The sequence below is a fragment of the Orycteropus afer genome, unplaced genomic scaffold (genome assembly GCF_000298275.1).
Source record: "Orycteropus afer afer isolate SDZICR_OR568_19922 unplaced genomic scaffold, OryAfe1.0 scaffold00006, whole genome shotgun sequence".
In the NCBI taxonomy this organism is placed as follows: Eukaryota; Metazoa; Chordata; class Mammalia; order Tubulidentata; family Orycteropodidae; genus Orycteropus; species Orycteropus afer.
In genome coordinates, this window is record NW_006921593.1 from 18,593,514 (window position 1) to 18,604,799 (window position 11,286).

At 50.6% G+C, this 11,286-nt stretch overlaps 1 protein-coding gene across 1 annotated transcript in view; it reads left to right on the forward strand.

The window, feature by feature from the left end:
* The window catches only part of THAP4 (THAP domain containing 4), a 66,948-nt gene that overhangs the window by 1,791 nt on the left and 53,871 nt on the right, over positions 1-11,286 (forward strand). Inside the window, exon 2 of the mRNA XM_007943274.1 lies at positions 2,157-3,304. Coding sequence (XP_007941465.1) covers positions 2,157-3,304 — 1,148 coding nt within the window. The remainder of the gene's footprint in view (positions 1-2,156; positions 3,305-11,286) is intronic.

Genomic DNA, 11,286 nt, shown 5'->3' on the forward strand with positions numbered 1-11,286 from the left:
CCGGGGCCTCGCAGCCGGCGGCGTGAGTCAGCGGGCGGCGGCTCCGGGTGACCTTGGCCTGCTTGGGTCCCGGCCGCGCGGACCTGGCGTCGCCCCGCGACCCCGCGGCCCGTGCACCCGCGGCCCTTCCACCCGCGATCTCGGGGTCTGTCCACGCGCGACCCGCGGACCTTCCACGCGCGGCAGGTTCACGTGCGACGCCGTGGTTGGTCCACTCGCGGACCTTCCACGCAAGATCCTTGGGTCGGTCCACCCGTGCCCACGGCCCTTCCACGCGCGAGCCGTCCACCCGTGGCCTGTCCTCCCGCCGACCGTCCTCCCGCGGCCCCGGGGCCGGTCCACCCACGATCCCACGCCCCTTCCACGCGCGGCAAGTCCACCCACGACGCCACGGCCCGTCCACCCGCCGAGCTCCCTGGAGCCCACACGCAGCGCGTTCCGAAACGCCCCCCCCCTTTAGGCGGGTGGTCTGGGTTTCTTGCAACACGGGCGGGGGGGGGGGGAGCTGCTCCCATCGGAGGCGCTTCCTGCGTGGACACGCCCCCGGGGCTCAAGGAGAGTCCGCGCGGCTGGCCACAGCATCCTCGCTGCCTGCCTGCAAGCTCGTCAGGCCTCCCTGGGGCCTGAGGCCAAGGCTAGGAGCCATCCAGGCCCAGAGCCCTCGGGGGCCCATTCAGGTGTTCCCCAATCCGGCTTGCTTTATGGGCCAACAACTGCGCCACCTGAGGCCCAGGAGCACGGGGAGAAAACCTCCTTGGGGATACTTTTGTCTCCTGCCCAGCTGCCTCCAAGTTTTCAGAACTTAGTTTTTTGGGCCTTCTACCTTGGTGCTAAGAGCCAACAATAACAGGCCCTCTGAAGTTGCTATAATTTATCAGAAGAGCACACAGTATCAGATTACTTCAGAGCACGGTGTGTTCCCTGGTGTTTTAAGGGAGGCACAGACCCCAGAGAAGGGTGCGCTTTGTCCTTGGTAATGGTGGTAACTGTGTCCAGGGTGCTGCCTGGTGCCACGGAGTCACTTCCAAAGCAGCCACCCTCTGGAACAGGGTAAAACTGCCCTGTAGGGTTGCAAGCCTGTGGTCTTTATGAAAGCAGACTGCCTCATCATTCTCTCATGGGGCACCTGGTCGGCTCCAACCGCTAATCTTCGGTTAAAGCTGACTGCTTACCCACTGCACCACCGGGGTTCCTTGTATACAACACAAATGTTGGAATAGGGGGTTCTGGGGAAAGGAGCCTTGGTGATGTAGTGCCTAAGGTATCATACTGACTGCTAATCGGAGGGCTGGCAGTTCAAACCCACCAGCCACTCCTTGGAAGGAAGACTGGGTAATCTACTTCCATAGAGATACCGCCTCAGACACTCAAGGAGGAGTTGCTGTGAGTTAAAATGATGTGACAGCAGTGAGTTTGGTTTTTGTTTTTGGGGAAGATGGCTTCCAAAGCACAGTCTTTTCTTGGCATTAAGGAAGGAACTTAGGATACGTTTCCTAGTACCTTCTGGTGGCTGTTAAGGTGATGGTAACAGCTCCCAGATCGATGACTGCTCCCCCTGACCTCCCTCCATCCGTCCCACATTGTTGAAAAGCGATTGCTGAGTGTGCCGGAATCTGGGGCTGGCTGGCCTTCAAGCAGAGCATTTCGCTCCGATTGTGGAGGAGATGGCAGAACACCGCATGGCTGTCCCCACTCACCTTCTCTCCGAGACGGCCTCCGTGTCACTGTTGTCGGCTGCTGCAGCTGGAGCTGAACAGGGGCTGGGCTTTTGGGTCACTCTGTGGCCTGCCACTCCCATCTCTGCTCCCATCCCCTCTACGGAGAGGGCAGCACCTCGGTCTGGCTTACCACGTTAGCTTGAGCACTGGAAGTCTTGCACCTGAGTACACTGGAAGGCAGGGCGACTTCCTGTCACTACCTGGAGGGCTCTGTGTCCCCTAGGGCATCTACCCACAGTCCTTGTCCCCTTGTCTCTCCCACAGACTGTCGGCTCCTTAAGGGCGGGCGGTGGCCCTTCAGCCTCCTGTCCCCAGTATTGCCTTCCCAATAAGCGTTCCTCAGGTCCTCATTGAAGTGTCTTTCCCACGGGTCTGGGCATCCCCTGGTCAGTCTGCTTTGGGTTATTTTCTCCTGATGGCTCCTCCTCTCTCCTGCAGGTTTCCCCTGAAAGACTCAAAGCGGCTGCTCCAGTGGTTAAAGGCCGTTCAGAGGGACAACTGGACCCCAACCAAGTACTCCTTTCTCTGCAGTGAGCACTTCACCAAAGACAGCTTCTCCCGAAGGCTGGAGGACCAGCATCGGCTCCTCAAGCCCACCGCTGTGCCCTCCATCTTCCACCTGGCCGAGAAGAGGGGGCCTGGAGGCCATGGCAGCGCCCGTAGGAAAGAGCGCACCAAGGCCCCGGGGGCCGTGAGAGGGCGCCCAGGCGGGGCCGACAGCCAGGGGGCCTTGCCGGCCTCACCGTCCTCTCACACAAGCCTGTCGGCCAAGCTGGAGCCCAAGAAGCCGAAGCAGGTGGCCGGGCGGGGTGCAGCCACATCCGGAGCTGACCATGAAACCCTTGGTCCAGCCCAGGTGCAGCCATCTCGAGCGAGAACGTCAGAAGACAGTGCCGCCTCCACAAAGGCGGGCAGCCAAAGGGAAGCAGAAGCAGTGTCCGTGGACGCTGGCGACGAGAGCTCAGGCTCTGCCGATGGCGTCACAGAGAAGAGCTGCATCTCCGTGGACGACTTCAGTCCCCCAGCGTCCGGGGCGCGCAGGTTCATCGGCTCGCTCCACTCCTACAGCTTCTCCTCCAGGCACACTCGAGAGAGGCCACCTGCTGCGAGAGAGCAGGTCGAGCGGAAGAGGCCGAAGAGGGACGCGGAGCCAAGCGGCAGCAGCCCGGGGCCTGACAAGGGCTCGGCCCACAGCCTCCCAAGCTCGTCACTCACAGCCACACCCCAGAAGCCCTCCCAGAGCCCCTCCGCCTCCCCAGCAGACGTCACCCCGCAGCCAGCTGCAGAGGCCGTGCAGAGCGAGCAGGTCGACGCCAGTCCCATGTCCATTAACGAGGTCATCCTGTCAGCCTCGGGGGCCTGCAGGCTCATCGACTCGCTGCACTCCTACTGCTTCTCATCACGGCAGAATAAGAGCCAGGTGTGCTGCCTACGGGAGCAGGTGGAGAAGAAGAATGGGGAGCTGAAGAGCTTGCGGCAGAGGGTCAGCCGCTCCGACAGCCAGGTGCGGAAGCTGCGGGAGAAGCTGGACGAGCTGCAGAGGGCGATGGCCCCCAACCTCAACGGCCTGCTGCCCCCCAGCTGCGGTCAGTACCCAGGCACCCATGGCCTGCTCTCTCTGAGGTGGTGACTGGCAGTGTGGCTGTGGTCAGTACCCGTGTGGCTGTGGCCCGCTGTCTGTGAGGTGGTGACTGGCAGTGTGGCTGTGGTCAGTACCTGTGTGTCTGTGGCCCCCTGTCTATCAGGTGGTGACTGGCAGCATGGCTAGGGTCAGTAGCTTGGCGCCCACAGCTCTTTCTTTGTGAGGTGGTGACTTGCAGCGTGCCTACAATCAGTATCCGTGTGCCTGTGGCCCACTGTCTGTCAGGTGGTGACTGGCAGCAGTCAGTACGTGGGCACCCAAGGCCCGTTCTTTGCCAGGTGGTGACTGGCAGTGTGGGTAGGGTTCATGAGGACTTCCCATGTGCCAGTTGCCAGACCATCTGGAGCTCATGGCGCAGTCCCGGGAAGGAGCTCTGAGAACAGACATGCCCAGCAGGTGTGAACACCCAGGGATCTTGTTAAAACACGGGTTCAAGTTTAGTCTAGCTGGAGGGAAGAGGCAAATTACCAGCAGGGCTCGATGCGGAATGGACCAGTTCAGAGCTCTGGGCAGTCACATACCTGGGCAGTTAGTTTTCCTGGGAAAGTGACTTCCATCGTGTACTTCCACAAAGTAAGTTTAAATGATTGAGGGTCCAAGTATGAGAATAGAAAGGTGAAAACCATGAGGATCCTTGTCACAGAGGGAGAGGCCTTCTGTTGTGTTTTGATGACTGTCCGTGGCATTCAGTCAGCCTGAATGGTAGTCGTTACTTCTTCGAGACCACTCAGCGTCTGTGAGTATGACACGTTTTCTGTTGTAAAACTGACAGCACCGTGGGAGCATAGAGGCTGAACACGAAGATGCCCATTTCTCACTATTCCCTGTTGCCGCTAAGTACGTCCTGTTCTTTTCCGTTGTGTTTCTGTGTCTGTGCAAGGATGGAGGGGCTGTGTTTTCCCATGTTTGTTGGCTGCTCTGTTTCTTCTGCTGTCCCCTTTTGCACAGTTAACTGCTGCTGCTGGTGACACGGTGACTGCTTTTTCTGCTGGGTAACACCAGTGCCTCTGTGTTGGGGAACTGTGCTTTGGGGGGTTCTCAGTGGCTGGTGTTTTGGAAGCAGATCCCCAGGGCTTCCGAGGTACCTCTTGGTAGACTTGAACCGCCGACCCTTTGGTGACCAGCATGCACGTTAACTGTTTGCGTTACCCAGGAGCTCCTGTCCGCCACTTCATTGTTACTGATTTCAAGACATTCTTTACGTCGGCAGCAGGCAGCCTCCACATTTTATATTTGTCTCTGACATCCTACTTTCAGTACTCTACCTGGGTCATTGCTTCTCAGTGGGGATGTTCCTGAAGTGTTAAGTGGGACCAGGCTTCGAAGTGAGAGGCTTTACAGGTCCCTGTTGTCCCTGGCCCCCAGTGTGCCAACCATTCTCACCAAAACAAAGCCTATATTTCCACATTCATCCTGAGGGATGGAGCTGAATCCATGGACCTGAATTTTCCAATGTGCTTGTCAGGGTCATGCTGTCTGCTCTCTTTAGGAGGACATGGGGTAGGAGAAAGAAGGGATGTTTATGTACACGGAGACAGCTCAGGGGGCAGGAGTGCATGGAGGGATAGACACAGGGAAGAGGTAACTATTGGGAGGAAGTTGGGGGGAGCTGTTGCATTGGGTAAATTGTAGTCAATGTCGTAAGACAAAGTGTATGTGAACTGCTGTATAAAAAGTGATCTTGCTCTGTAAACTTTCACCCAAATCACAGTTTAAAAAAAAAATAGAAGGACACGGGGGCATTTGAGCGCCTCTCATGTCATGAGGGGGAGAGAGAATCACCATCAGCAGCCCCAGGCTGGTTCCTATAAGGCGGGCCTCAGACGGCTACCACCCTCCAACCTTCTCACCCATTCTCACACCAGCCATCCCTCCCATGGCTCTCTCTGCTACTGTGCTGAATGGGATAATTTGTTGAGATAGTCATGTAGCTCATAGACCATACTCACAATTAAAAAATTTATTAGGGAAGCAACAGGTTACACCTCAACATCAAACAAATCCTCACAACTGGACCAGTAAACATCATCATGATCAATGGAGAGAAGATTGAAGTTGTCAGGGATTTTGTTTTACCGAGATCCACAATCAATGCCCGTGGAAGCAGCAGTCAAGAAATCAGACGTCATATTGCCCAGGGCAGATCTGCTGCAAAAGACCTCCTTGAAGTGTTAGAGCACAGATGTCACTTTGAAGATTTAGGTTTGCCTGACCCAAGTTAAGATATTTTCACTCGCCTCCTGTGCACATGAAAGCTGGACAACGAATAAGGAAGACTGAAGACGAGTTGATGCCTTTAAAATTGTGATGTTGACAAAGAGTACTGACAGTATTACGGACTGCAAGAAGAATGAACAAATCTCTCCTGGAAGAAGTGCAGCCAGAATGTTCCTTGGAATTGAGAGTGGCCAGACTTCATCTCACGCTGACTCCTAGTGCTGCCACCACCATGTCTGTGCCAGGGCTTCTCACTGTCCCCAATGTTGAAGCTCTTCCTCATGGGTCAAGGAGGTCCCTGGTGCATAGACCCTGGGTCCAGAGCTTGCATTCCACTGCCATCTCCTCCTCTTGCTGGTGGTGAGGTTATCCCTGGGACGGCGCTGGGGTGGCTCATTTTCAGCCTACAGTGATGGCAAAACTGACCAATCTTTTCATTGCTCTCATACAACTTATTTGCACCCCACAAGGTAAGCAGCCCTGGTGGTGTAGTGGATAAGGCATTAGGTTGCTAACTAGAGCGTCAGCAGTTCAGACCCACCAGCTGCTCCGTGGAAGGAAGACAGGGCACTCTACTTCCATAAAGATTTACAGCCTTGGAAACCCAGTGGGGGTTGCTGTGAGTTGAAGTCGACTTGCTGGCAGTGAGTTTGGGTTTGGTTTTGGTTTTACCCCACAAGGTCGGGTGTACCTTATTTACATTATCAGCAAGCTCCCCAATCCTCTTGGTGGGCCAGAAGCACCTCATTTGCATAGCCCCATCCAGTCACTTGGTGGGCACCACAAGACTGTGACAAGATAGGCCTTACAAAGCAAGGACACATCACAGCTCTCTTAAAATGTTAAGCTCCTCTTGTCGTTCCTGCCCCCTGGTTCTTCTCATTCTCCCCCACAGCACTTGACTGCTGCACTGAGTTTGGTAATTCATTGTGAGGACCACAGTGCTCTGAGAACTGTCAGCCTTGCATGTTCCTGGTGAAGTGTGCGTTGCTTGATTTTGTGTCATTCTCACTGCTCTTACTCTCTCTGGTTTTGAGTTGTGCCTCTCCTGGCTTCTGGAGGTCGATGCCTAGTTTCCGTTCAGTCTCGGTAACGCTGAGCCAGGGCTGTGCGTCTTGAGCCGTCACTGGTCACACTGAGGTCCACATCCTGACGCTCCTGTTTGGCTCATTCTGGATGGTGGGTTGCTCCACTCTAAGCCCTTCTTTATCCCAAGCATCAATAAAAGGGTCTTGATGGTTTTTCAAGTGGATAGATGGGGGCAGGAGAGCTCAATTTTAGACATTATTTTTAACTTCATTGCATTCAGCCTTGATAATCCGGCCTTGTCAAAGATTCCTGCCTTTTGAAATCTCTTAGGACTTCGCTGTGGACCTGACAGACAGTCAGGTTTGATGAATGCTTCATTGTTGTTTGAAGACAATGTATCTTCTTCGCTGATTGAGTGCCTTGTTCTCAGTCACCCTGCGTGGCCACCTCCCTTACTTGGTACAGGCAGTACATCTATGCATTTGCTCCATCCGTGTCTGAGAACTAACGTGGGTCTCTCACTGTGATTCTGGACTTGTCTTTTTTTCTTGTATGTTGCTCAAGATCATGTTGTTAGATCTATGTGTTCCTGAGTGGTACCTGCACGGATTAATGTTTTATCATGTTGGAAGCTTTAGCTTCTTTACTTATTGATGTCTTTATTTTGCCCTTTCATGATGATTTATTTCATAGTTGTGTCTTTACCTCAGCCTGACAGTCTGTATCTTTTTGGAGTGGTTTCACCCATCTGCAGGCAGGACACTGATGGGTTGGAATTTTGCCTGTGTTTGACTTTCAGTCTCAGTTTGTTGGGCCTTCTCATTGTTGCTTTCCTCTGATGGCTACCTCTCCGAGTTGGAGACGCTCTGAAGTGGATCTTCCTGGAAACGTTGAGAGCTGCTCGGGGTGTGTGCTCCCTGTGCACCTCCTCCCTTCCACTTCCACGTCAAGACCAGCTGGGATGTTAGTTCCGTGCTGTCCCTGCTTTTCCCCATCGAACAATCATGATCCTCTAGATTTCAGGATCTTACTGATTACTGGTTTCCCACTATTTGCTGTATCCAGATTCTCTCTCCTGTTTGGAAATATTTAATGAGCTTTTTTATTCCTGCTCCAGTGAAACATGAGGATGGTTTGTGGTTGTTACTTTTCTGCGTGCTCGAGTGTCAGAAAGTACCTTTACTTTCCCTGTACGATGGGATGCCAGGCGGCTGAGAAAACAGCTCCAGGTTGAAACCCTTTCCTGCCAGAGTTTTGAGGACATCATTCTTTCTTTCTTTTTCTTAACACTCATTTTTTTTTAAATTGTGATTTGAGTGAAAGTTTACAGAGCAAATTCGTTTTCCACAAAGCCAAAAAACCAAAAGCCAAACTCAATGCCATCGAGTCATTTCCAACTCATAGCAACCCCTCCTTAGATTTCCGAGGCAGTATCTCTGTGGAAGTAGATTGCCCAGTCTTCCTTCTGAGGAGTGACTGGTGGGTTTGAACTGCCAGCTTCCTGGTTAGCAGTCGCATGCCTTAGGCACTATGCCACTAGAGGTCCCTTCCACACAACAGTTCATACATATTTTGTTTCACAACATTGCTTACAATCCCCACAATGCAACAGTTGTCTTCCCACTTTCTCCCTATGGTTACCTTTTCCCTGTGTCCCTCTTTCCTATGCATTCCTGCCCTCTGAGCCATCTCCCTGTGCAAGTACTGACCTTCTGATCTCCCGTGGTTGATTGTTCTAAGGAGTGTACCTATCTGTTGTAAATGTTCACCCACCTTATACTCCTGTCTATTGTTTGGCTGGAAGCCACAAGAGTGAGTTCAGTTCTAGGCCAGAAGGGTGACTAGGGGCCTTAGTCTTAGGGTTTCACCATCTCTGTCAGACCAGTAAGTCTGGTCTTTTTTATGATTTTGAGTTTTATTTCACATTTTTCTCCCACTCTATCCAGGATTTCCTCTACTGATCCTTTCTGATAAGTTGACAGTGATAGCCAGGCACCATGTAGTTCTTCTGGTGTCAGAGTCATGTAGGCTGAGGTTCGCATGGTCCACTAGTCCCTTGGACTAATTAATTGTTTCCATGCATCTTTGGTTTTCTTTATACTACTTTGCTCCAGACAAGGAGAAACCAATTGTTGCATCTTAGATGTCCGCTCACAAGCTTTTAAGACCTCAGTTGATGCTCGCCAAAGTAGAGTGTAGTACAGTGTTTTTGTGTAGTATTTATGTCAGTTGAGCTTGATGTCCCCTGCAACCATGGTCCCAAACGCTTCGGCCCAGTGACTCATTCCCTTAGGGTGGTTGATTGTGACTAAGGAATTACCATCAGTTTGTCCCCTGCTAGCTCTGTTATAGATATATGGCCATTCTTACAGGTCATACAAATATGTATACAGAAATAGCATCTGCCAAACTTATACATGTCGTTGTCGTTGTTATCATCATTGTCGTTGTTGTCATCCAGTCATCTCCAACTCATAAGCAGTCTCGTGTACAACAAGACGAAACACTGCCCAGTCCTGTGCCAGCCTCATGAGCCCGTCTTTGTAGCCACTGTGTCAGTTCATCTCATAGAGGGCCTTCTCCTTTTCTGCTGACCCTCCACTTTACCCAGCATGATATCCTTCTCCTGGGAATAGTCCCTTCTGACAACATGACCAGAGTAGATGAGATGAAATCTGGCCATTCTCACTTCCGAGGAGCATTCTGGCTGCACTTCCGTATTTGTTAGTTCTTCTGGCAGAATACTTTCAGTATTCTTCATCAACACCACAACTCAAAAGCATCAGCTCTTTTTGGGTTTTACTTATTCATTGTCCAGCTTTCACAGGCATGTGAGACGATTGAAAATAACATGGCTTGAGTTAGGCACACCTTAGTTTTCAAAGAGACATCTTTGCCCTTTAGCAGTTTAAACAGTTCTTTTGCAGCAGATTTGCCCAGTATAATACGATACCTGATTTCTTTCTTTCTTTTTTTTTTTTAATTGTGATTTGGGTGAAAATTTACAGAGCAAATTCACTTTCCATCCAGCAGTTCACATACACTTTGTCTCATGACATTGACTACGGTTTACCACAATGCAATAGCTTCCCTCCCACTTCCTCCCGATAGTTACCTCTTCCCAGTGTCCATCCCTCCATGCACTCCTGCCCCCTGAGCTGTCTCCCTATGCATAAACAGTCCTTCTTTCTTCCATGATTGTTCTCTCCAATGAGTGTATCTACCTCAGGTAAATGTTCAACTCATATGCCTGTCTTTTGTTTGGCTAGAAGCCACAGGTGTGGGTTCAATTCCAGACCTGAAGGGCAGCTAGGGGCCATAGTCTTAGTGGTTCCACCAGGCTCTATCAGACCGATAACCTGATTTCTTGGGTGCTGCTTCCATTGGTGTTGATTGTGGAACCAAGTAACATGAAATCTTAGACAACTTCAATCTTTCCTCCATTTATTGTGATGATGCTTATTGGTCCAGTTATGAGGATCTTCATTTTCTTTATGTTGAGGTGTAATCCATACTGTAGCCTGAAGTTCCTGATCTTCCTCAGTAAATGCTTCAAGTCATCTTCACTTTCAGCAAGCAAGGTTGTGTCAGCTGCATATCTCAGGTTGTTAGTAAGTCTTCCTCCAATCCTGATGCCACGCTCTCCTTCGTGTAGTTCAGCTTCTCGGATTACTTGCTCAGCATACGGATGGAATAAGTATGGTGAGAGGCTACAACCTTGATGCACTCCCTTCTTGATTTTAAGCCATGCAGTATCTCCCTCTTCTGTTTGAATGACAGCCTCCTGGTCTATGTACAAGTTCTTCACAAGTAAGCGTTCGGGAATTCCCATACTTCTCAACATTACCCATAATTTGTTACAATCCACACAGTCAAGTGCTTTTGCACAGCCAATAAAACACAAGTAAACATCTTTCTAGTATTCTTTGCTTCCAGCCAAAATCCATCTGATCTGAATCCAGCTTGCAGTTCTGGAAGTTCTCTGTCAATAAACTGCTGCAACCGTTTTTTAATTACCATCATTAAAATATTAATTGAGTGTGATATTAATGATATTTTTTGATAATTTTCACATTCTGTGGGATCACCTTTCTTTGGAATGACTACAAATATGGATCTCTTCCAATCACTTGGCCAGATAGCGGTTTTCCAAATCTCTTGGCACAGATGAGTGAATGCCTTCAGCACAGCGTCCATTTTTGAAACATCTCAGTAGGTATTCTGTCAATTCCTGGAGCTTTGTTCTTCACCAATTCCTTCAGTGCAGCTTCTACTTCTTCCTTCAATACCGTTTGTTCTTGATCATATGCCCCCTCCTGAAATGGATGAACATCGACCAGTTCTTTTTGGTACAGTGACTATGTATTCCTTCCATCTTATTTTGATGCTCCCTGCATCAGTCAGTGTACTGGCCATGGAATCTTTCAATATTGCAATTCGAGGCTTGAATTTTTTCTTCAGTTCTTTCAGCGTGAGAATTGCCTAGTATGTTCTTCCCTGTTGTTTTTCTAACTCCAGGTCTTTGCACATTTCATTATAATAATTGACTTTCTTTTCTCAATTTGCTTTAGCTAATCTTTGTTCAAGGGCAAGTTCCAGAGTCTCTTTTGACATCCATTTTGGTCTTGTCTTCCTTTCCTGTCTTTTTAATGAGCTGACCTTTTGCTTTCTTTTTCTTTT